General features: G+C 59.3%; 1 protein-coding gene across 28 annotated transcripts in view; it reads right to left on the minus strand.

The window, feature by feature from the left end:
* Positions 1-791: 791 nt before the first annotated feature.
* The window catches only part of MAST3 (microtubule associated serine/threonine kinase 3), a 37,300-nt gene continuing 17,355 nt past the window's right edge, over positions 792-20,736 (minus strand). For 16 of the 28 annotated variants that reach the window (XM_086698618.1, XM_086698616.1, XM_086698609.1 and 13 more), the window contains 22 exons: positions 20,382-20,542; positions 20,121-20,196; positions 19,612-19,821; positions 19,417-19,518; positions 18,994-19,126; positions 17,446-17,507; positions 16,960-17,045; positions 15,934-16,142; positions 15,115-15,253; positions 12,332-12,464; positions 11,930-12,095; positions 10,960-11,061; positions 10,205-10,327; positions 9,210-9,319; positions 7,747-7,883; positions 6,978-7,222; positions 6,041-6,247; positions 5,520-5,746; positions 4,941-5,063; positions 4,194-4,330; positions 3,908-4,089; positions 792-2,900 (listed from right to left, as the gene is read on the minus strand). In XM_086698618.1, coding sequence (XP_086554744.1) covers positions 2,368-2,900; positions 3,908-4,089; positions 4,194-4,330; positions 4,941-5,063; positions 5,520-5,746; positions 6,041-6,247; positions 6,978-7,222; positions 7,747-7,883; positions 9,210-9,319; positions 10,205-10,327; positions 10,960-11,061; positions 11,930-12,095; positions 12,332-12,464; positions 15,115-15,253; positions 15,934-16,142; positions 16,960-17,045; positions 17,446-17,507; positions 18,994-19,126; positions 19,417-19,518; positions 19,612-19,821; positions 20,121-20,196; positions 20,382-20,542 — 3,603 coding nt within the window. In that variant the 3' untranslated portion in view covers positions 792-2,367. Of the gene's footprint in view, positions 2,901-3,907; positions 4,090-4,193; positions 4,331-4,445; positions 5,064-5,519; positions 5,747-6,040; positions 6,248-6,977; positions 7,223-7,746; positions 7,884-9,209; positions 9,320-10,204; positions 10,328-10,959; positions 11,062-11,929; positions 12,096-12,331; positions 12,465-15,114; positions 15,254-15,933; positions 16,143-16,959; positions 17,046-17,445; positions 17,508-18,993; positions 19,127-19,416; positions 19,519-19,611; positions 19,822-20,120; positions 20,197-20,381; positions 20,543-20,736 lie in introns of those variants that run through there. The other 12 variants (XM_086698611.1, XM_086698607.1, XM_086698610.1 and 9 more) reach the window with 2 other exon arrangements.

A 20,736-nucleotide genomic window follows, 5' to 3' on the forward strand; every position in this document is an offset into this window, starting at 1 on the left:
CCCCCAGCGGGACTGATGGAACCGAGGCTGAGCCCCGAGACTGCAGTTTCTGCAAAGAACCGCGTGTGCTCGGACCCAGAGGGAGGCCCTGTGAGTCGAGAGCCAGGGATGGACCACCAGTTTCCGGAACTGATGGATGGGTCCTAAGGGCGCGAGGCGGCCCCGAGCTCGGGGAGCAGGAGGCGGTGGGATGGGAAGGGAGCTCGCCACAGAAATCTGAGCTTTTCAGGAAAGAGCCAAATAAGCTGGGATTGAAAGCGTTTCCATGGCAGCCCAGAGCGTCCGGAAACAGCTGAACTATTTGCAGCGCAGCGAGCGCGGGAACACGCCCAACGAGGACCCAGAGACGGACGATTGTTTCCGGAATAGCCGAAGACACTCGGAAGCGTGGCCCGGGGCTTCTGGTAGTACTGCCCAGAAGTAACCCAAAAACACGGAGTTGGGGTGGGTTCGCGTGCGGCGTGGGGGACTGTGGGGGGACAGGGCACAGTTCCAGCGAAGACTTGTATAGAAAGGACACAGAGATGTTTTTTATTTGTTTTATTAACACAGCTCGGGGCCCCAGATCGGTGTCCGGATGAAGCTTTTAAGAGCAGAGCCTATGATGGGTACTCGGGGAGAGGGCAGGAGGAGGCCAGGGACCCGAGAAGACATCAGGGAGAATCTCATTGGCGAACCCCTGTGCCACCTTCAAAACCCCTTCAAAGGAAGTCCGTTTTCACCCCGTCCCCACCACACTCTCTCCCCTTACCCCTTTCTTTGCCCCTCACAAATCCAGACGTTGGGCCTCCTCTTTGTAAACGTGGGCTTTTATTCACGGTCAGCTCCAGGATGGAAGGGGGGTGGGGGGCACAAGTCATGCACAGCCTTGGTCTAGCTCCAGCACCAGCCAGTGCTGGGCGAGGGTCTCTGGGAGGGATGCAGAGTGGGCTACCGTGCCTGGAAAGTGCCCTCATCAGGTGGGGCGCAGGGATCTGGCGGGCCACCTCCACAGAGGAAGTGGCGGTTCTGAGACACCCAGTGTGTGTCACACAGCAGCCCGGGAAGAGAGCTGGAGGTGGATCTGCTGTATCCGACACCAGACTCTCCGTTCAAGCTCCCTTGTCGACAGTGCCCACGACGGGGCCTGGCTGCGTGATTTTTTTTACCAGGTGATCGTGCGACACGTCTCCACCCCTCGCCAGGCCTCGGTTACGTGTCCGTAAAAAGGGGAGGACACCGCCACCTGCAGCCTCCGCAAGGCTGGCCGGGGGAGAAGCCACGAGTAAAAGCGTCTGGCATGGGGCGGATGCTTAATAAATAGTCATTGGGATTAGTTTTGTAAACACGAGGAAACTGAGGCACAGAGTGGGAAAGCCATCTTCCCAGAGCCACACGAGGAAGCCAAGATTCAAACTTGGGCCCCACTGCCCCCCAGCTGGGTTTCTCACTCGAATTTCATTCTAGGAAGGCTGCGATACGTTGCAGGAACCCTCGTAGGGTGTTTCAGACACATCATGGTCAAGGGCTCACCCTGGTGGGCACTGAGCACGTGAAATCTTGTCCAGGGTGGACGTTCTTCCCCTGCCCTGGCAGTAGTACCCTTCGAGGCCTGCGCCTCCCTCCCCACCCCAGGGCATCAGTGTCCCCCTGTGGAGTGGGTGACCTCTCTGCTCCTCCATCAAGGTCCCAGGTCCCACACCCCCTCCCCCGGGCTGAAGCCTTCAGGACTAGAAACGAACTCTAGCGAGACTGGCCTACGGATCGAGGCTATGACCGTGAGACGTAGCTTTCAGCGTCCAGTCCCTCATCGGGATTGCTTTGTTTTGTGGTGGAGGGGAATCGTTTACAGACTCTCCAAGTCCTATCCGCATTGGGCCCGGACAGGTAAGCTTGCCTGTATCCCCTCAGGTCAGTGGGTCCTGGGCCAGGATGGGATCAAGGAACACACACACAAAACTAAAACATACAGAAAACCTAGAAAACACAAACATACGTAACTTGTCCAAAGTGCTTCCTTCTCAGCCCAGGGGGCAGCGTCTGCAAATGGGGTCCCAGGTGCAAGGGGCAGGACCCGGGCAGCCACCTTCACAGTGGTGGCTCAGTCTACCTATCGCTTATAAAAAGTAATAAATTAGTCGCAGGGATTTGCTGCTATTTACAATGCCACCCTTGTCCCCCATTCCTGCCCCCACGTACGGCCCCTGATCTGCACCGGAACACGAAGGAGGTGCTGTCTCTACTTTCCGGTAAGGACTGAGATGGCTTCTCGCCTTCCAGGTGTCACAGTCTGGTGGCTCAGTCTCCATCCAAGAGTCGCTTGACGGAAAAAACATTGCACACGAAAAAGCCCAACTTCTAGGCCAGGGGGAGGCCGGGTGGGAGGGATCAGTCCTTCCCGGCAGGACCAAGGGCTCCTGGCACAGCCTCGGCGCCCTCCACGGCAATCTGCGGCACAGAGGTGAGCGGCCCGGCGGCCTCCTCGGGTGGCTCATCGAAGCTCACCTCCTGCACGGCCTCCTGCTTCTTGAAGGAGTCACGGCGCTCGGACAGGTGTAGCCGCCGCATGACTACCAGCTCCGAGTCTGGCCCGCGGCCGCGGCGCCCCAGCTCCCCATCCAGCCGTTCACCCGAACCCAGCTTATCAGCCGACTGGCCCCGGCGCAACCGTGGAGACCGGGCGGGTGCAGGTGGGTGCCCGGGGAGGGGCGAGGGTGAGCGGGGTGGGGGCACGGGCACCGGGGGGCAGGCCAGTGGGGAGGGCGGGATGCTGCTGGTGGACTTGCGGCGGCCGGCCTTGGGGCGGGGTGGCCCGAGCTTGGCGGCCAGGCCATGCAGGGAGCTAGGGCGGGCGTGGCCAGCGGCGGCAGGAGAGGCAGGGCTGCTGGAGCTCGGGGATGCACTGGGAGGGGATGCGGTGTCTGTGGGTGATAGATGAGGGTCAGGGCCACCGGCCTGCATGTCCCCAGCCCTGTCGTGTGGGGCCCTGGGCCTGAGAGCGCCTGCCAAAGCCCACGTCTCTGCCTACGGCCACCCAGTATGCCTGCCTTTCTCGCCTCCTGTGATGTGTGCAAGGTGTTCCCTTGGCTTAGATCTGGTGAACTCCTACTCATCCATCAGAGCCCTAGTTCCTATCCACCCACTTCTCATCTAATGACCTACCCCTCAATGGGCCAAAGGTACGCATCCGCCATCTGCCCCGTGACCGCCCCTCCACCCCAAGCCTCAGCTGCAGAGGATACCTGGTCTGAGGAAAGGGAAGGTGGCACAGGTACCCTCAGCCCCTCGAAGTCAGGGTAGAGAGGGGGCAGAGAGGGCTTCTTGGAGCAGGGGCCTCCTCCAGGAGGCCTTCCCTGCTTCCCCTCAGGGGTGCCCCAGCCTGGTCCTCCCATCACTGGATGCTGACCCAGTGAGCCTAGGGGTGTCTGCACCTGGCTGTCTCTCACAGACATTGGGCCCCATCCTTTCCTGCCCCGGAATGATCTTTCTAAAACGCAGACCCTTCTAAAACATGCCCTCTCTAGCTCACACACCCTCCATAGCTCCCAGCTGCCCACCAGTTTAAGCCCAGCTCCTTGGCCTGACCCATCTCCCAACTTCCTCCCTCCCAGCTCCTTGGCCTGACCCATCTCCCAACTTCCTCCCTCCCAGCCTTCTCCCTGCTTTCACAACCCTGCAGCCTAGCCCCCTTGGTCCACGATGCTCCCTCTGCCGGGTACTCTCTTCTCTGCTCTCCCACCTCTCTCCTCCCACTTCCAGGCTGCCCCTCAGACCCCAAGCGACTGGAAAGGCCCTTCTGGTCTCCTCACTTCCTATGTCATGTCATTCCCTCCTGTAAACCCCGCCAGCGTCCCCACCGGGGTCAGGCCCCACAGACCTGAGCAGCCCCAGGGTGGCCCCGGGGCGGGGCGGGGGGGGGCACACCTACCTGCGGGGGCCTCGGGAGCTGGGCTGCAGCAAGGCGTAGTGGGGCTGGGGGAGAGGCTGTGAGTGGGCGAACCCGGGAGGCTCTCGCTGGACGACAGGGAGTGGTGGAGGCCGGAGGAGAAGCTCCGGCTGGTGTGCAGCACAGAGGACTGTTTTGAGATCTTCTTGAAGAGCGACTTCCGCCTGAGGGGGACAGACCCGATGCGTCAGAACCCCTGTCCCCAGCAGTCTAGGGAGCCTGCTCCCGGTCCTCTGCAGCACTCCGCGCAGGCCCACCCGTCGCTCACCGGTCCTGGGTCTCCCGCCGGCGGCTACGCTTGCTCCTGCGAGCCATGCGGCCCTTGGCCACGTTCTTCCGGGCGGGGCCCACCTTGATGGAGGTGTTCTCCAGGGCTGTTGTCCGCAGGGCGATCTTGTTGCCGCTCTGCAGGAGGGATGGCGAGGGGGTCACCTGTGTGTCTCCCACCTAGCAAGCCCCCCACGCACTTCTTCATCCGTCAGAGCCCCAGATCCTATCTACCCACTTCTCGCCTACTGACCTGCCACTCACTGGGCCAAAGATGCATGTCCGTCATCTGCCCATCCATGCAATGAGCTGCCCACCTGTCCACCCACCGGTCCTAGGAGCTCTCCAAACAAGGCCCTGCCTCCTGGCCTGGGCCCACCTCCCCACCCCCAGGCCTCAGCCCCCCTGAGGAAGATAAAGATAATACGGACACCCCCAGCCTCATAAGGCCAGGGTGAGCCAGAAGGAGGGCCAAACGTAGGGGCACCCAGGGGGCAAAGGAGGATGTACGTCCTGGGCAGAGGGGAGGGGACATGCAAGGCCTGGAGGTGGGACCAGGTGTGGAAAGGTGTGGTTCCAGAGGGGAGAACCTCAGGATCAAAAGCTGAGGGGTCACAGGAGCAAAGCAGTGGGGGCAGACCTGGGCCCCTGAGGATGGACGGGACGTGGGGATTCTGGGAGCCCCAAGGGTAGGCAGAGTGGGGTGGGGGTCTGGAAGTCCCAAGGGTGGGAAGATGGGGGGCTGAACCTTCAGCAGCAGCTCAACGACGTCCATGTGCACCAGACCCAGGACTGACTCCCCGTTGATGTGGGTGATGAGGTCCCCAGCTCGCAGGCCCGCCTCCTGGGCAGGGCTGCCTTCCTCCACGCTCTGGGGGTGGATGGTAGGGTCAGGGGGCTTGGGACCCACAGCTGGAGACCCCGGCCCAGCTGGGTCAGCTGTGGGACCCCAGCAAGCTGCTGCCACTCACGTGGTTTCCTTGACCTTGGGTGCTGGCAGGGAGGGAACGGGCCCTGGGCTGGGGGGAGGCAGGACATCACACCCAGGGTGCATCTGCGGGTGTGGGGCGGGAGCTTCGTGCCCAACTGAGGTCTCTACCCCTCTGTCCATCCCTGTCCGTCTTGCCCAACCCCCTCCCCCTAAGTAAGAGGGGCTGCAAAGACCCAGGTGGCACCAGCTCCCTGCCCTGGGCTCCAAAACCTTTCAGCCAATGAGCTTGCTTTCCCAAGACTAGAAAACGCGGCTCCCAAAGTGAAGTGCCTTGCCAGGGTGAAGCTAGACTCAAACCAAGTCCCGCTGTTCCTGCCCACCCCGAGGCCAGCTCACCCAGACAACGTGGTGCACGGTATAGACATCGCTGTCGCCCATGTAGACGCGGATGGCCCGCAGGCTGAAGCCGTACTTCTTGCCCGAGCTGTGGATGACAATGGGGGGCCGCAGGCTGCCGCACACGGGGGACGGGTCTCGGCTTGGAGAGGAGTCTCGGGACGACGGGTTCGAGGACAGTGAGCGTGGGGACAGAGGGCTCATGAGGGGGCCGCCGCTGCCATCATCTGCAAGGACACGGGTTGGGGGGGGGGGTCACTCCCTCGCAGGGACGAGGGTGGGGAGGGCACCTCCCCTTCCCACCAAGCTGACCATTCTGGCTGCTTTGCTGCTGCTCCAGTGTCCCAGGCACGGTCCCCCAATCAGGCCTTTGCACATGCAGTGCCCTCCGCCAGGAATGCCGGCCCCCCAGCTCTCCCCGTGTCTCGCTCCTTCCCCCTTCCTGTGGCACAGCCCGAGCCCCGCGGTTACAACAGACGTGGACGGACAAAGCAAAGACGAGGCTGGGCCACGTGCGTTACCGGCCGTGATGATGAGCGACAGGGCGGACACTGAGGCGGACTTGGGCACACGGCCCCCGCTGGGGGAGGCCCGAGACTTCTCGGGAGCTGGGTCTCTTTGGCCCCCAAGGCGGCGGCCTCGGCCAGCATCCAAGGCCCGTGGTGTCGAGTGCCGTGTACCGATGCTGTTGCTCCGTAGGCGTGCGTGGCTGAGGGCGGCTGGGTCAGCTAGGGGTCAGCAGGGTTGGGGGTCAGCCCGGCCAGTCTCACCACTCAGTCCTTCTGCCCTCGGCAGGCAGAGCCCCTTCCTCCCCGGTCAGCGTGGACCCTAGTTTGGCTACCTGGCCTTTCTTTTTTTTTAATTTTAATTTTTTAACGTTTTATTTATTTTTGAGACAGGGAGAGACAGAGCATGAACGGGGGAGGGTCAGAGAGAGGGCAACACAGAATGTGAAACAGGCTCCAGGCTCCGAGCTGTCAGCACAGAGCCCGACGCGGGGCTCGAACTCAGGGACCGTGAGATCATGACCTGAGCCGAAGTCGGCCGCTCAACCGACTGAGCCACCCAGGGGCCCCTACCTGGCCTTTCTTTAGAGGGTTCTCTCTTTCCATACTTCCTTTCTGCACTGCTCTCCCTGGAAAGCTCCACCCTGCAAGTCCCTTCCTCTAAGCAGCCTTCTCCCACCCGTCAGACCCCCAGCACCCCTCAGAGCTCTGCGGTCTCACCCCCCTCTCCAGTCCCATCCTGACCCAGTGAAGCTGGGGGTATCACCCCTAGACTGGGAGACAAGCTGAGGCTCGAGGATTCTCTGGGAGCCCTGGCCTCTCCTATCTTAAAGCCTTTGTTAGGCGAATGGTCTCTCTGGGGAGCTCCTACTTATCCTTCAAAACCCATCTCAAATAGTCCCTCTGGGAAACTTTCTACAACACTATCCCGCCCACCCTGGACCTCACCTACCAGAAAGGCTTGAGGGCTTGGGCATCACTGGGGTGGCTGCTGGGGGTGGATCGGGCTCCCCCAGAATGAAGATGGGCCTCTTGGGGCCCGCAGAGGCTGGGCTGGCTCCCTCATCCTCTGACGAGAAGGCAAACTTGGGCATCGTGTCCAGGCTAATAGTACTCAAGAGAGACGGGCTGGGGCCCCGCTCGGGCTGGGAAGACGACGGACAGGAAGTACCAGAGGATGTCCAGGACCTCAGGCTGCTGCAGGGAAGGGCCAAAGTCACACTTGCCAGGCGCCGTCGCCCCGGGACACCCAGTTACCCCTGGCAGCCAGATTTGAACACTCAGCCCAGAACCAGAGGGAATTCGTAAATACAGGGTGAGTTCCCTCTGCTTGCCCCGTCCTCTGCCCAGAGAATTGGCGTTTTTTAAAACCCAGCTTCCGATGCTCATCCTCTAGTAGGCATTGATTATCTCTGTTGAGTCTGGTCTTTGAGGAACGGACAGGAGTTTGTTAGCGAAGGGTATGCTGGCAGAGGGAACGGAGCAAGCAGAAGCCTGGCAGTAGGACAGTGCACGGCTGCTTTATGCCTGCTGTGGTAAGGGACGCAAAGCCAGAGGCAGCAGTGATAGGGGCCACGCTGGCAGGGGTCTGACAGGCTAGCCAGTGTGTCTGACCCTTTTCTCCTGGGCCACCGGGAAGCTCCTTGCAGTGTTAGATTTTGTGGTTCCACCTCCCGGCAGGCTCGGAAGCTGGATCTGCTCATACTCTCCAGCCCACCTACCGAATATCCATGCTCAGGCGGCGGCCATACTCGCCCTCGCTGCTGCGCTCCCACCCTTCCTCCCGGTCCTCGCTGAAGCTCCGTTCGGCGAAGGTTGGCGTGGGCTGGGCGGCCAGGAACTCGGAGCTGCTGTAGACCTGGAAGAAACAGAAAACAGTAGTAACAGTTGGTGTTACTAATCACGAGTGCGACTCACGATCCCAGGGTTGTGGGATCGAGCCCGGCATCGGGTTCCACGCTGGGTGTGGAGACTGCTTGGAATTCTCTCTCCCTCTGCCCCTCTCCCCAACTCACACACACACACGCGCTCTCTCTCTGTCTCTCTCTCTCAAAAAAAAAAAAAAAAAAAAGGAAAAAGAGTGAGCTTAGTTGAGTGCTTCCTATATGCCCCGTGCTTCCCTGTGAGTCACTTCCTTAAACCCAGACTCACCACATCCCTAAAAACAGCAGAGTAAAGACGCCCACTGTACAGACGGAAAAACTAAGGTTCGAAGGGGCCCGGCTACCAAGGGGGCTGCAGCCAGGGTTTCTGCTCCTGATCAGGACGCTCTGCCTGGGGCCCAGGCCCACAAGCAGCAGGGAAGGTTTTCTTCATCAAATTAGAAACAAAGGAAGGAAACTTAAGCTTGTGAGGCTATAAAATGCGGCACCCAGCACAGCAGCACTGGTCACAGTCGCCCAAAAGTGGAAACGACCCAAGTGTCCACCAACGGATGGGTACACAAAACGTGGTCCGTCCACACAGTGGAACACTACTCAGCCACAAAAAGGAACGAAGCCCTGCACACACGATACCGTGGGTAAACTCTGAAAACATCCAACTGAGTGAAAGACACCAGACACAGAAGGCAGACTGCGGGTGGCCCGGGGCTGGGGGAGAGGGGAAGGAGAGTGACTGCCCACGGGATCGGGGGTTCCCTTTGGGATGATGGGAACGTTCTGGAACCAGAGGTGATGGGTGTCCCGACCTTATGAATGCGCGGAATGCCACCGAATTGTAGTTTAAAATGGCTACGATGGGGCGCCACCCCTTTGACCTCTGCCGCTGCAGCTGCCCCTGCCGCCACCTCCCGGGAAGAGGGGGAGGCAGGAGAGGAGCCCACGTTTGTCCGGTGGCTGCTTTCTTGACTGTGTTCGCCACGTAACTGAAGTCACTGCTTGAAGTGTTGGCATTCACGTTAATTATGGATGCAATTCTGCGTATCTTACCGTGACTCCGAAAACCGTAGCGTTGGCGTCACGGAAAGGTACGTCATTTCCAAGGTCATTTCGTTAAAGGGAAAAACTCTACCCCGCCCCCCCCCAATCGATCAATCAATCAATCAATCAATCAAACGGCTCTGATGGTATATTTCATACGTATTTCAACCACCATCACGACAGAAAGCAGCAGAACCCCGCCCCCAACCTCGAACCAACATTTTGCAACATCCCCAGTGCCGTAGCTAGGTCCCCGGGCCCACCTTGCTGAACCGGTGGGAACATGATGAGAACTGGGGGATCTCCGTGGATGACTCCTCGTCGTTGGTCTCCTCGTCCTCGGAGCCCAGGTGGCGGTAGCGTTCCGAGCGCGCTGCAGGACGGAAAGGCACGTACAGCCCACCCGATGCCCCGAGGCGGCCGTGAGGGCTGTGGGGTGATCTGGGGAGGGCGTCCCGGGGTGGGGAGACACGGTCAGGGCAAAGGCACTGAGGTGGGGCTGTGTCTGGTGTATTTAGGGGCCACGGGAGGCTTGAGTTGGCAGAGTGAGGACCTGGCCGAAAAACTCCAGCTGGGTCCCTAAAAACCGTGGGACTGTGGGTGGGGATTCTTGTGTCTGACCCTCGGGAGCCTCGCCCTTGAGATGGGTCACCCAGAATTAGGTGATCGTGTGCATCTTAAACATAAAGGATGCTCCCCACTTTACAGAACAGGAAACAGCTGCTCAGAGAGGACCTCTGACACGCCCAAGATCACACAGCAAGTTCTAGAGGAGGTGCTGGAAGCCTAGAGCATTTAACCTGTGTGGCTGGAGCCCCAAGTAGGCAGAGGAAGACTTGTCTGAGCCCACCCACAATGTCGGAGGGGCTCCCTCCACAAGGCAAAGCGAAGCGCCCCTCCCTCCCGTGTGACAGATGAGGCACCGTCCTTGGTCAGGGCTGGACGCTCAGGAGGCTGAACCTGCTAGGGACGCCAGGCAAGGGTCTGCCACACTCAGTGCCTTGGTTTCCCCTCCCACAACCCAAGAGGATGCCGTGGCCTCCGGACCCCAGAGGCACAGGAAATCCCAGCCAGGGAGGGGGCAGCTGCCGGCAGACATGCTCTGATTACTCAGAAACCTCCGGAAGTCAGAAGCTCCAGGTCCAGGGCGAGGTGCTTGGGTGGAGACCCTGGCAGACATCCCCTCCCCGCCTCAGGGGCTTGTGGGATAGCAGAGCCCACCCCCTTGACACCCCCCTCCCCCCCCCCCCCCACTTACTGTCAAAGTAGCTGGTGTCATCCTCAGCTTCGAGCTGTGGCACGAACTCAGCTTTGTGTCGCAGAAGCCCTGCCCAGTCCAGTGTTCGGAAGAAGGGGTGCTGTTTTACCTCGTGGGTGCCACCTGCCAACACATGCCTGGCTCAGCCCTGTGTGTCCCTGTCCCCCACTGCCCCCTGGGCCAAATTTGAGCCCCATCCTGGCCAACACAGAGCCATAAAGATGGCGAGGGGAACAGCCGCTGTTTAAGAGCCTGAAGACAGACAGAATTGGGGCTAGCCCCCAGGCCCTGCTCTTTCCTCTGCTGGATTCTGAGATCCCAAAGCCCTAGGAGGGCTTTCTTTCCAGCCTTTTCTATGCATTTCTACTCCACGGAGCAGAGAGCTGACTGCGTGAAGGCATCCCGTTCCCCAACCTCAGCCCCTGTGGTCCTCTCCAGTGGCTAAGCTTCCTCACGGACATAACCTGTAGTGGCTGCGTGAGTCTCGAGTAGTCCTTTAACCGTTAATTAGGTGGCTGGGGAATCTGAACAGTGGGATCCACTGGGCTGGGCCTTTGAGGACCTTAGGACATACCCCACGGTGACCTTGTAGGCTCTCACTCAGCCTCAGTGCCCCTTGTCTGCATCCGACCCAGATACCCGCTATTCCTTCAAGGTCTTACGCTAGTTCCCAGTGAACTCCTGTGCGTCCTTCAAAACCCCAGCCCCAAGTCCCCCTTCTCTATGCAGCCTCTCCCCATCCCACGTCCACATACCAGTGCCCAGACGGTCCAGTGGGCTCTGTCGGAGCAGCCTGGTGATGAGGTCCTGGGCATCTGCTGGAAGGGCCTCATCCCCTTCGGGCCACATGATTTCATCTAAAATGAGGAGAGGGATGGGGCGCCTGGGTGGCTCAGTCGGTTAAGTGGCCGACTTTGGCTCAGGTCATGATCTCGCGGTCTGTGAGTTCAAGCCCCGCGTCGGGCTCTGTGCTGACAGCTCGGGGCCTGGAGCCTGTTTCAGATTCTGTGTCTCCCTCTCTCTGACCCTCCCCCGTTCATGCTCTGTCTCTCTGTCTCAAAAATAAATAAATGTTAAAAAAAAAATTTAAAAAAAATAAAAATAAAAAAAAAAATAAAATGAGGAGAGGGAAAAATAAATCAAGTCAAATTAAAAAAATAATAATAAACGTAAAATAAAAGAGAGTGAGAGGGTGAGGACAGCCCTTCATAGCACCTCCAACCACCTCCCCTCACTCACTGTACTCTAAGCCATCAGCCTCTTCTATTCCATCAACACACCAGGCTCGGTCCCACCTCATACACAGCCTTTGCTGTGGTTGCACCCTCTGCCCAGAACACCTTCCCCTCTTCTACTTCTGGGACTCCCTGCTGCTCCTTCAGGTCTTTACTCACACCGTCACCTTGGCGAGGCCTCCATGACCCTCTATTTAATGCAGCCCCCCCCCCCAAGCCCCCGCCCCCACCACCTCTGGTACACCCCATTCCCCTCCCCTCTTCCTGCTTCTTTTCCTGGGCACTTTTTTTTGTATCTGATGTTCCCTAACTTGCGTATTCCTCTCCCTTGCTGTCTCGCCCTTGGCCATGTCCCCAGTGTCCAGCTGGGGCCAGGCGCACCACACGTGCCCAATCCACACACATAGCTGCTCCCTTCGGTAGGGAAACTGCTGCCCAGAGCCCCAGGGCGGCCAAGACTCGAACCGGGGCCACGGTGGGGGAAACGCACCACTGACCACCTGGCCGAAGAGTTCCTCGGGGGTGTCTCCGAAGAAGGGCACACAGCCCACCAGGAATTCATAGAGGACGACACCCATGGCCCACCAGTCCACCGGCTTCCCGTAGCCCTGGCGGAAGATCACCTCGGGCGCGATGTACTCAGGGGTCCCGCACACCTGGGTCAGGCAGAATGGGGAACAGGAGGATGGCCTCCAACTCCAGAGAGACCACGAGGGGGACGGAGAGGCCAAGGCCAGGCTGGGAACGGGGGGTGGAGAGAATTACGGGGCGGGGGGCGGGGGGTGCGGTTTATTTTCTCCTTCATGCTGCAAAGTCTCCCCGCGTCCTGAGGGTCAGGATCCAGATAGAGGGGGGCGGCCCCGCACCCAGGGCCACCTGCCCACCCGCACACCTGCTTGTCCACGAACTCCCGGGTGTCCTTCTCGATGTGGCCCTCATAGAGGTTGGTGGCCATGCTCATGAGCCCAATCTTGGACAGGCCGAAGTCGGTCAGCTTGATGTGGCCAAGTGAGGTGATGAGCAGGCTGTGGGTGGGCGGGTGGTGCACTCAGGGCTGGGGGGCCCGAGGTGCCTGGCTTCTCATGCCGCCCCGGAACCTGGTGCCACCCCAGGTGGGCTGAGGTCCAGCCAGGGCGGCTTAACTCCCCCAAGGGGGTCGGAAAGCACTTCCCGAGCGTGGGCACATCATCACGAGGACCGACAGGTCTTGGGCAATACTGCCAATCTGGCAAACGTCTCGGTGCACCCACCGGATGCATCTGGTGTCGCTACTGAGCACCTACTGTATACTCCGCTGTTGGAATTTACATCTCCCGAGAATCATACCATCTCCCCGCTGTGCATGAAAACGTCTGAAACCCACAGTATATTTTTGCACACGTGGCCATTTTTTGTTTTCACTAAATGCTTTCTTTGCAAGCCTTCGTTATTTACCTTTCCTGTCGAAAAACGAACATACCTCGAGCAGCTGCTGTATACAGAAATATTTCTGTGCACCTCCTGAGGGCACCCGTTTTTAAAACCCTGTACACCTCCCATGCACCCTGCTGTTCTAGTTTTCCCGTCGGCTCAAGGATATAAACGTCTTGCCAGATGACAGAACCATACGCACCACCTTTAGAAAGTCGCGGTTTCGCGCACCTCCTGGTACCTCGGCTGCTTAATTTCTGGAGAGCTGCGTATAGCCAAGTTGTTTGATAAACCGTTTACTTGGCACAGAACTGCATCCACGGACTCTCTAAAGGAACGATTCTGTGCACCCGCTGTCTTTAAAAAGTTCTGGGGGTGCCGTGGTGGCTCAGTGGGTTAAGTGTCCAAGTTCGGCTCAGGTCATGATCTCACGGTTTGTGGGTTCGAGCCCCGCGTCGGGCTCTGTGCTGACCGCTTGGAGCCTGGAGCCTGCTTTGGATTCTGTTTCCTCTCTCTCTGCCCCTCCCCTGCTCGCGCACTCTCTCTCTCTCTAAAAAATAGGTAAACTTTAAAAAAAAAAAAAACAAAAAAACCCTTTCCTTCTTACAAATGAAATGATAATGAAATGATCCGATGCCTGGGATATGCTTCAAATTGCCCGGCATGGGGGGTGGGGGGACCCAGGGATGGGGAGGAAGCAGGATTGGCCAAGCGTTGGAAGCTGTGGAAACGGGTTGAACGTGGGGAGTGGACGGGGGGGCACTGGACCCTTCCTTCTGTTCTGGGCTGAGTTATGTACCTCCAAAGTCACATGTTGACGTCCGGACCTCTAGTGACTACGAACGTGACCTTATTTGGAGATGGGATTGTTGTGTGATTAGTTAAGAGGAGGACGTCCCTGAGTACAGTGACCCCTCATCCAGTATGACTGGTGTCCTTACAGGAACGGAATTTGGACCCAGACATGCAGAGGGAGGACGCCATGTGAAGAGCGGGGCAATGTCGCCACAAGCCAAGAAATCACCAGAAGCTGGGGGAGGGTCCTGGAAGAGATCCTTCCCTGGGGACTTCAGAGGGAGCCCTGATGCTACCTCGATCTTGGACTTCTGGCCTCCAGAACTGTGAGAATAAACTTCTATTGTTTAAGCCGCCCAGTTCTGTGCTACTTTGCTCTGACAGCCCCAGTGAATGAATGCGCCTTCTCTTGACTTTGGGATGTACTTGGAATTTTCCAAAGTGAAAGGCGAAAATATCTCTCTCGCGTGTCTATCGTGTGCGCCTGTCTCCCTGAACCCTCTGGGGCTGGGCACCGGCCTGTGCCACTTTGCAGATGGGGGTCCCAAGCCTGGGAGGGGCAGGTGCTGCCTTGGGGTCACTCAGGGACCCCACCCCACTCTAGGATGATCCACAGACCTGACGGCACAGAGCATATTGACAAGTGTTGCGCACAGAGGCCCAGGTACATGGCAGGTGCCAAATACACACTTTATTTTCTAAGCCGCTGGCAAACTACAAGACGCCTGAAAACGTGCAGCCTCTTAATGCTGATGTTCACACCCCCATGCAGCAAGAACCTAAGAAACTCAAGCTCCTTGCCTGGTATCCAGACGGCACTTGATATCAAGAGTAGCCCCTTGCTCTATAAACAGCAGGTGCTCAGTTAATGCAGGGGAGAGTGCCTTGCAAATTATGTAGGGGTTATAAAGCACGATGGATTATTCACACACATGTCTCACGGTCGCCCACAGAGGACCTGGCATGCAGTAGGTGCTTATTAGGTGCCAGAGCAAAATAAACTTCCCAAGGCTCTCAATGAACATCTCTTCCTGTCTTCCCTGCACAAACACACAACAGGTGCTCAAGACATGCACAGTCCTTTTCTTCACACAGAAGGTCTTGCAAAGGGCATGTCCCTGTTCCCTGTATACAGCCGGTGCCTCCTAAGTGCACGTTCTCTCCTCTTGTGCCGCGGTAACTCTGTGAGTGCACAGTCCCTTCCCCTGTGCGTTGTGTGCACCCTAAAGTGCACATTCTCTCTTTGCCTGACCGCATCTCCATAAACACAACTCTCCTCCCCTCGCATACAGCAGGTGCCTCTTAAGGACCTGTCCTCCTCTGTATACACCAGGTGCCCAAAGTTGCCACTGCTCCCTGTCTTCCTGCTGCCAGGGGCCCATGGGCCAGCAGGACCTGGATAGGCGGGGAGCTCTGAGCAGCCCCAGACCCCAATCAGAGGCCCTGCTCCCAAAGCCCCAGGCTGCTCACTTGTCAGGCTTGAGGTCCCGGTGCACTATGCCGTAGTTGTGCAAGTACTCCAGTGCCAGGACTGTCTCGGCGAAGTACATGCGGGCCATGTCCACGGGCAGTGGGCCCATGTTCTTCAGAAGTGTGGCACAATCACCACCTGTTGGGGGACAGATGCGTTCAGAGGCCCTGGGCTCTACAGCCTTGCTCCAGGCTTATGAGACCCCCCCCCCACCCTCCTGCAAAGCATCCCTGGTCTATACCAAACCAAGGCAGGGAACCAAGAAGGGCAGGAGGGAGGGCAGATCCAGATTCCTGATTCTCCCTTGGCAGGGCAGCAGCCCTGCGAGGACACGGTTCCTTACCCTGTACACAGCCGGTGCCTCCTAAGTGCTCGTTCCCCCTCCTTGCCTAGAAGGACCTTGAACAGTGCACACCCCTGCACCACCTGAAGGCCCTGCTCATTCTTTAACTGCAAACCTGATCCAACAACTCTTCTCCCTGGCCCCCAATCATCCTGGCCCTTCCGACCCACACCTCCCGCCCTCCCTCCATCCTTGCTCTTACTTCTGGCCCTCAGGCCTCTGCTCACTGGTACCCCCCCCCCCCCCCCCCCCGCCTAGGATGTCTGGGTCCCACCCTCACACACCTCTTTGGACTCCCTCAGCCCCAACTGCCCAGGTTGGACCCCCCCACCGCAGACTGAGGAGCTCCCAAGGCAGGCAGGCTGGGACCCCAGGGAGGCCGGAGCAGACCCTAGCTTGGTCAAAGGAGGGACTTTCTTCTGGGTAGGTGGTGAGCTCCCCGTCACTGGAGGCATGCAAGCCCTAGTGACCGCACCTTCCACATACTCCATGACCATACACAAGTGGCGACGGGTCTCGAAGGAGCAGAACATGCTGACCACAAACGGGTTCTCGGCAAAGGTGAGGATGTCACGCTCCACAAAGACCTGCTGGATCTGGTTGCGCAGAATCAGGTTCTGCTTGTTGATCTTCTTGATGGCAAAGCGCTGCCGTGTGTCTCGGTGCCGCACCAGGTAGACAGCCCTGGGGGAGCCGGGTTCGCCGAGGCCTGAGACCGAGGCCCGGGCAGGCAACGGGCCCCGACCTGGGCCCAGAACCCAACCTGCCAGGCCTCTGCCCGCGCTGCGCCCTACAGCCGGGACACCCTTTCTCCTTACCTGGCCCCTCTCCAAAAGCAGCCACCCTACGGGTTTAAGCTGCCTTTCTTGGTGTCACATCGATATGACAGAGATGGCCCTTGGCTTATGTCTTCACAGCAGACTGAGACCCCTGCAGTCAAAAGCCCCCTGGCACCAAACTCAAAGTGCTTTAAATAGGGCCCAAATAAGCAGATTTTTAACCGTTGAGAGCTTGCCAGCTTTGCATCCGTAGTGAAACGATACCAAATTTACTAGCCATCCGTAAGGTGAACCCTGGGGCTAAAAAGACCCCAAGCCACTGCTCTCTCTTGGAGCTCCCTGACCCAGACTCCTGGCAGTGCTGCTGAGCCACATCACCTAGACGCAGAAGCCCCTTCTGGATAGTCTTATCCTGTGAAGGACTCCCCCTCCCACCCCAGCCCCATGCGGACCTGTCAAAGTGGCACCAAAATAACGCTCACTGCTCACTACCGCCACCACGGGGCCATCTTTATCCTTGTATACCTAGAACTCCCTACACCTGGGGCAGGTAATGGCCTAGACCTTGGCGGAGCCTGTCTGAGACCCTGGCCTGGCTGTACTGTGTCTCTACTGCCCTCTTCAGGCCTCAGCTTCCCGGACTGCACATTCAGGGGCCGCTGGACTTCAGGCATCCCCGTGGGCGGCTGAGAAATCAGTCCATGGGGGACCCGAGGACTTACCCATAGGCCCCGTTGCTAATGAGTTTGATGGTCTCGAAGTCATTCTCACACGGCTTCCTCCGCGATGGGCCGACCAGGGCACGGCTCTAGGGGGCAAAGAAGGGTCAGGGTCCTGCCCCACCTCAGAGCAGGCCGGGCTCTTCCTGCCTTCAAGTCCCAGCCACTGGTCCCGACATCTGATGCTACTTTCTCCTTCTAGACTTCTCAAACTCAGCTTCTGAGTTTCTGAGCTTTGGCTGGAGCCACGTCCTCCTTCCAGAAAACTCCTAGACATCTTCCAAAACGCCCCTTTCCAGTATCCCCTCCAGCCTTGCCCTGTCCAATCGCCAGGGCAGGGCACTCGCCTCTACCTTCTCCCTCAAGTCACAGGCATTTACTAAGCAGCTACTACATGCAACACATCCGCACACCCAGCCCCTCCCACGGCTGCCTGATCTACCTTGAAAAGAACCCGACAGGTGGGGGCGTCAAAGCTCTGTGACTTACCTCCGGGGACTCAGGTGCTGGAGGCTGTCCTCCCTCTTCAAGGTGACTCAGAGGCACCATTTCTGTGAGACAAGGGAGGAGCCTCAAATGATGCCTCCGTGCCTGTGCCTCGATCGCCCAGAGATTTCCCAAGGCCTCCAGGGCTCATCCTGGGGACGCAGTGCCTCCCTGACCGGCTCCCAAGATACCATCATTGCATCATCGAGCCCCTACTACGTCCAGACCTTGGCCAAACCCAGGCCAGAGTAAGCAACGACTGAGGAAGCCCAGCCTCTGAATGGCACAGCCATCATCCTGGCTCCGAGCCTTGGGCCTGTTAACGCAGGCCGTGACATGGGCCCTCTGGGTCTTGGCTCCTAACATCCTCCTCAGCTGAGGGTGTGGCCCAGAGGGAGCCCCCCACCCACGCCGTTTTCTGGCCCTAGGGCTTTGGCAGAGGGGCGGCCCCGAGTGAGCGGCTGGTGCACATGAGCCGTGATGATGGCACTGAACCATGACAGTGTCTCACGGTCACAGAGCAAGGCTGGGATGGGACAATGGGGTCTCACGGGTGAGGGAGGTCTGGGTTTGAATACAGCCTCTTTTACTCAGTAGGTTCCCCGCCGGGGACACTGGATAGATGACCTGCCCCACAGTCTCAGCTGCCAACTGCCCGGCCACTTTCTGCTTCCTCTGACCCCGGGGCCACCCACGGCATCACCTGCCTTCATTGGACAGCCAGGCACAGCCGGGGCCACACAGCCAGTCGACAAGCGGTCTGGCCTGGGGCCCGCCGAGGTCTGAATCCCTGCTCGACCTCATCTGCCTGGAGCCTCAGCCTTAAACGGGGACAATGGCAGCCCAGTCCCAGGGTTAACAGAGCAGTGATGCTGGGCAGACGCCAGCCACTGTGGCAAAGCCCTGCTGACCCCACCACCCTCTCCCAGCTTTGCTTCTTCCTCAGCTCCAGTCGCTTCCCCCCTCACTGTTCTTCCCGCACACCTCAGGGCCTTTGCTTTCACCCTCCCCCGCCGCCCGGTTCACCCCCTCTCTTCCCCAGATCTGTACCTGGTCACCTCTCCATCCGCCAGGACTCGCTTACACATCAACCTTTCCCCAGAGCCTCCCATGGCCGCACCTGGACCAGGTCAGGTCCAAGTTCGACGCTCCCCGGGTCCCACGTCTCAGTTCTCCTGACTCTGCTGTCTGGGGGGGAGTTCTTGACCAGCTTGGTCAAGCCCACGGGTTGGTTGTCCTGTCCGACTCTAAGTCCGTCTCCTGGGCCACGGTCAGATGATGAAATCAGGAAAGTACTTTGGGGACTCGTGGGAAGAGTGGTGGCTCCTCTTGGAGCCACCCCTTGGCAGGTCAGAGGTCCCACTTACAGCTGGCTGACCCAGGAACCCCAGGCACTTTCCCACAGTGGGCCCCACAGGTGGCTGAGGGCAGAGCCACAGAGAGACGAAGGACATCATGGCAGCTGCGGAGTTGACGGCTCTGGGTTCGAATCACAGCTCTGCCCCGGCCTCTCCTTGGTTTTCTCTTTCCACCCTACTCCCGTCAGCTTACCCTCGAGGGGGTCCTTAGCCAGGCCCAGCTGCCCAATGATGTACTGAGGCAGGTCCGTCTTGATGCCCTGGCCCTCTCGGGCCTGGCCCTCGGCAGCCTCCAGCAGGTGGTAAAACTCCTCAGGGTCAAACTCCTGGGGGTGGCAGAGGGGCTGGTAAGGCGGGGCTTGTGCCCACCTCCAGGCCTTGGCCCGTGCCGTGCCCTCCGTCTGAAGCAGCTTCACTATCGGTGGCTCCAACTCTCCCCTCCAGATCTCAGCTCCTGACACTTCCCTGGGGAAAAGAGCCCAGCCCAGCCGGGAGGCACCCCGTGCTCCTCTCCAAACTCCACCCGATGGGCATGTCTCTTGTATCTCAGCAGGACGGTTCTAGCGGCCTAGTCTCAACCGCTGGGCCCCACACCTGGCTGGGTGCAGAGACTCACCAGGCACTCGAGGAGCCTCGCCGGCCTCGAGATGATGATGAGCAGCTTCCGGACAAGCTGGACAATGAAGCCGACCTCCTCACTGTCCGAGCGCTCGTGGGCCTAGGGAGAGGCGGGTGATGGCGTCGCCTGCAGGCCCTTGGCCCTGCCCTCCCCAGGGACCCCTACACCCACCACCCCCCCCCCCCAACGCACATCTTGTAGCAGCCTCTCCAGCTTCTCCTGCATCTCCATGAAGTAGCGGGAGGTGACGAGGGCCTCTCCAGACTTGGCCAGGCAGTCGCGGGCCAGCTCAATGATCTGGTGGTGGATGAAGCCCAGGACGCCATCGGCCAGGGCCAGCCGGGCGCCGGGTGCAAAAGCAGCAAGGAATTCTTCCAGGCGGCCTTCCATCTGTGCCGTGGCCTGGGCAGGGCGGATGGGACAACCTGGTCACTGGACGGGGCTGGGGGGGGCAATACATACAGGTGGGGGCAAGACAGGCAGTTGTGGGGGAGAATGTGATGATGGGGACGACGGGGCCAGAGAACTGGGGGGGGAAGAAGCAATATGCCTGGGTTGGAGGGGGGCGCTTTGAGACAGAGAGATAGGGACAGACAGAAATGGAGAGATGGGGGGGGATACAGCCAAGAAGACAGGGTGCCAAGGAGGGACAACAACATGGAGGGGAGTTAGGGCCGGTGCAGCCACCGGGCGCTGCCCACCTTGGGGAACCTCTCCCGGTACACATGATTCATCATGACGATTTCATTGTCGAAGTTCCCTGTTGTGCGTCCCGGGCTGAAGGGGAAGGGGCAGGCGGGGGACAGTCAGCTTGTGACGTGGGACCAGAAATCCAGTCCAGGGGAGGGTCGAGGATCAGAGGCCAGGCTCGGACAGGGTCAGGGCCAGAGGTGGAGGAGGGGCCACAATGTGGGCCCCAAAGGCAGCCCGGGGAGGGGCTGAGGTTAGAGGTCGAGGCCCACCTGAGGCTGCGGGAACGGGGACGAAGGTGGGGTGAGCGGTGGCCGCCCTCCTCGTCAGCCACGCTCTCTGAGCTGCGGAAATGCTTGGACAGGAAGCATAGTTCATCCGGTGTCGGCTGGAAAGGAAGCTGGTGGAGGCGCTCCCGGGAGGATGAGCTCGACTGGCAGGAGGGGGTATCAGGGCCACGAGTTCACAGTCAGCGCCAAAGCCAGAACCCCAGCATTACCCCTCAAGGCCTAGGCTGCCTGCTGGTCATTAGATGTTAACACTCTCCTGCCTGACTTCTACGCATCCTTCAAAACCCCAGCTCTGATGCCCCCTTCTCCAGCAAGCCTCGCCGCCTGCTCCTTAAGC

The sequence above is a fragment of the Puma concolor genome, chromosome A2 (genome assembly GCF_028749965.1).
Source record: "Puma concolor isolate L17-30 chromosome A2, mPumCon1.1.hap2, whole genome shotgun sequence".
In the NCBI taxonomy this organism is placed as follows: domain Eukaryota; kingdom Metazoa; phylum Chordata; class Mammalia; order Carnivora; family Felidae; genus Puma; species Puma concolor.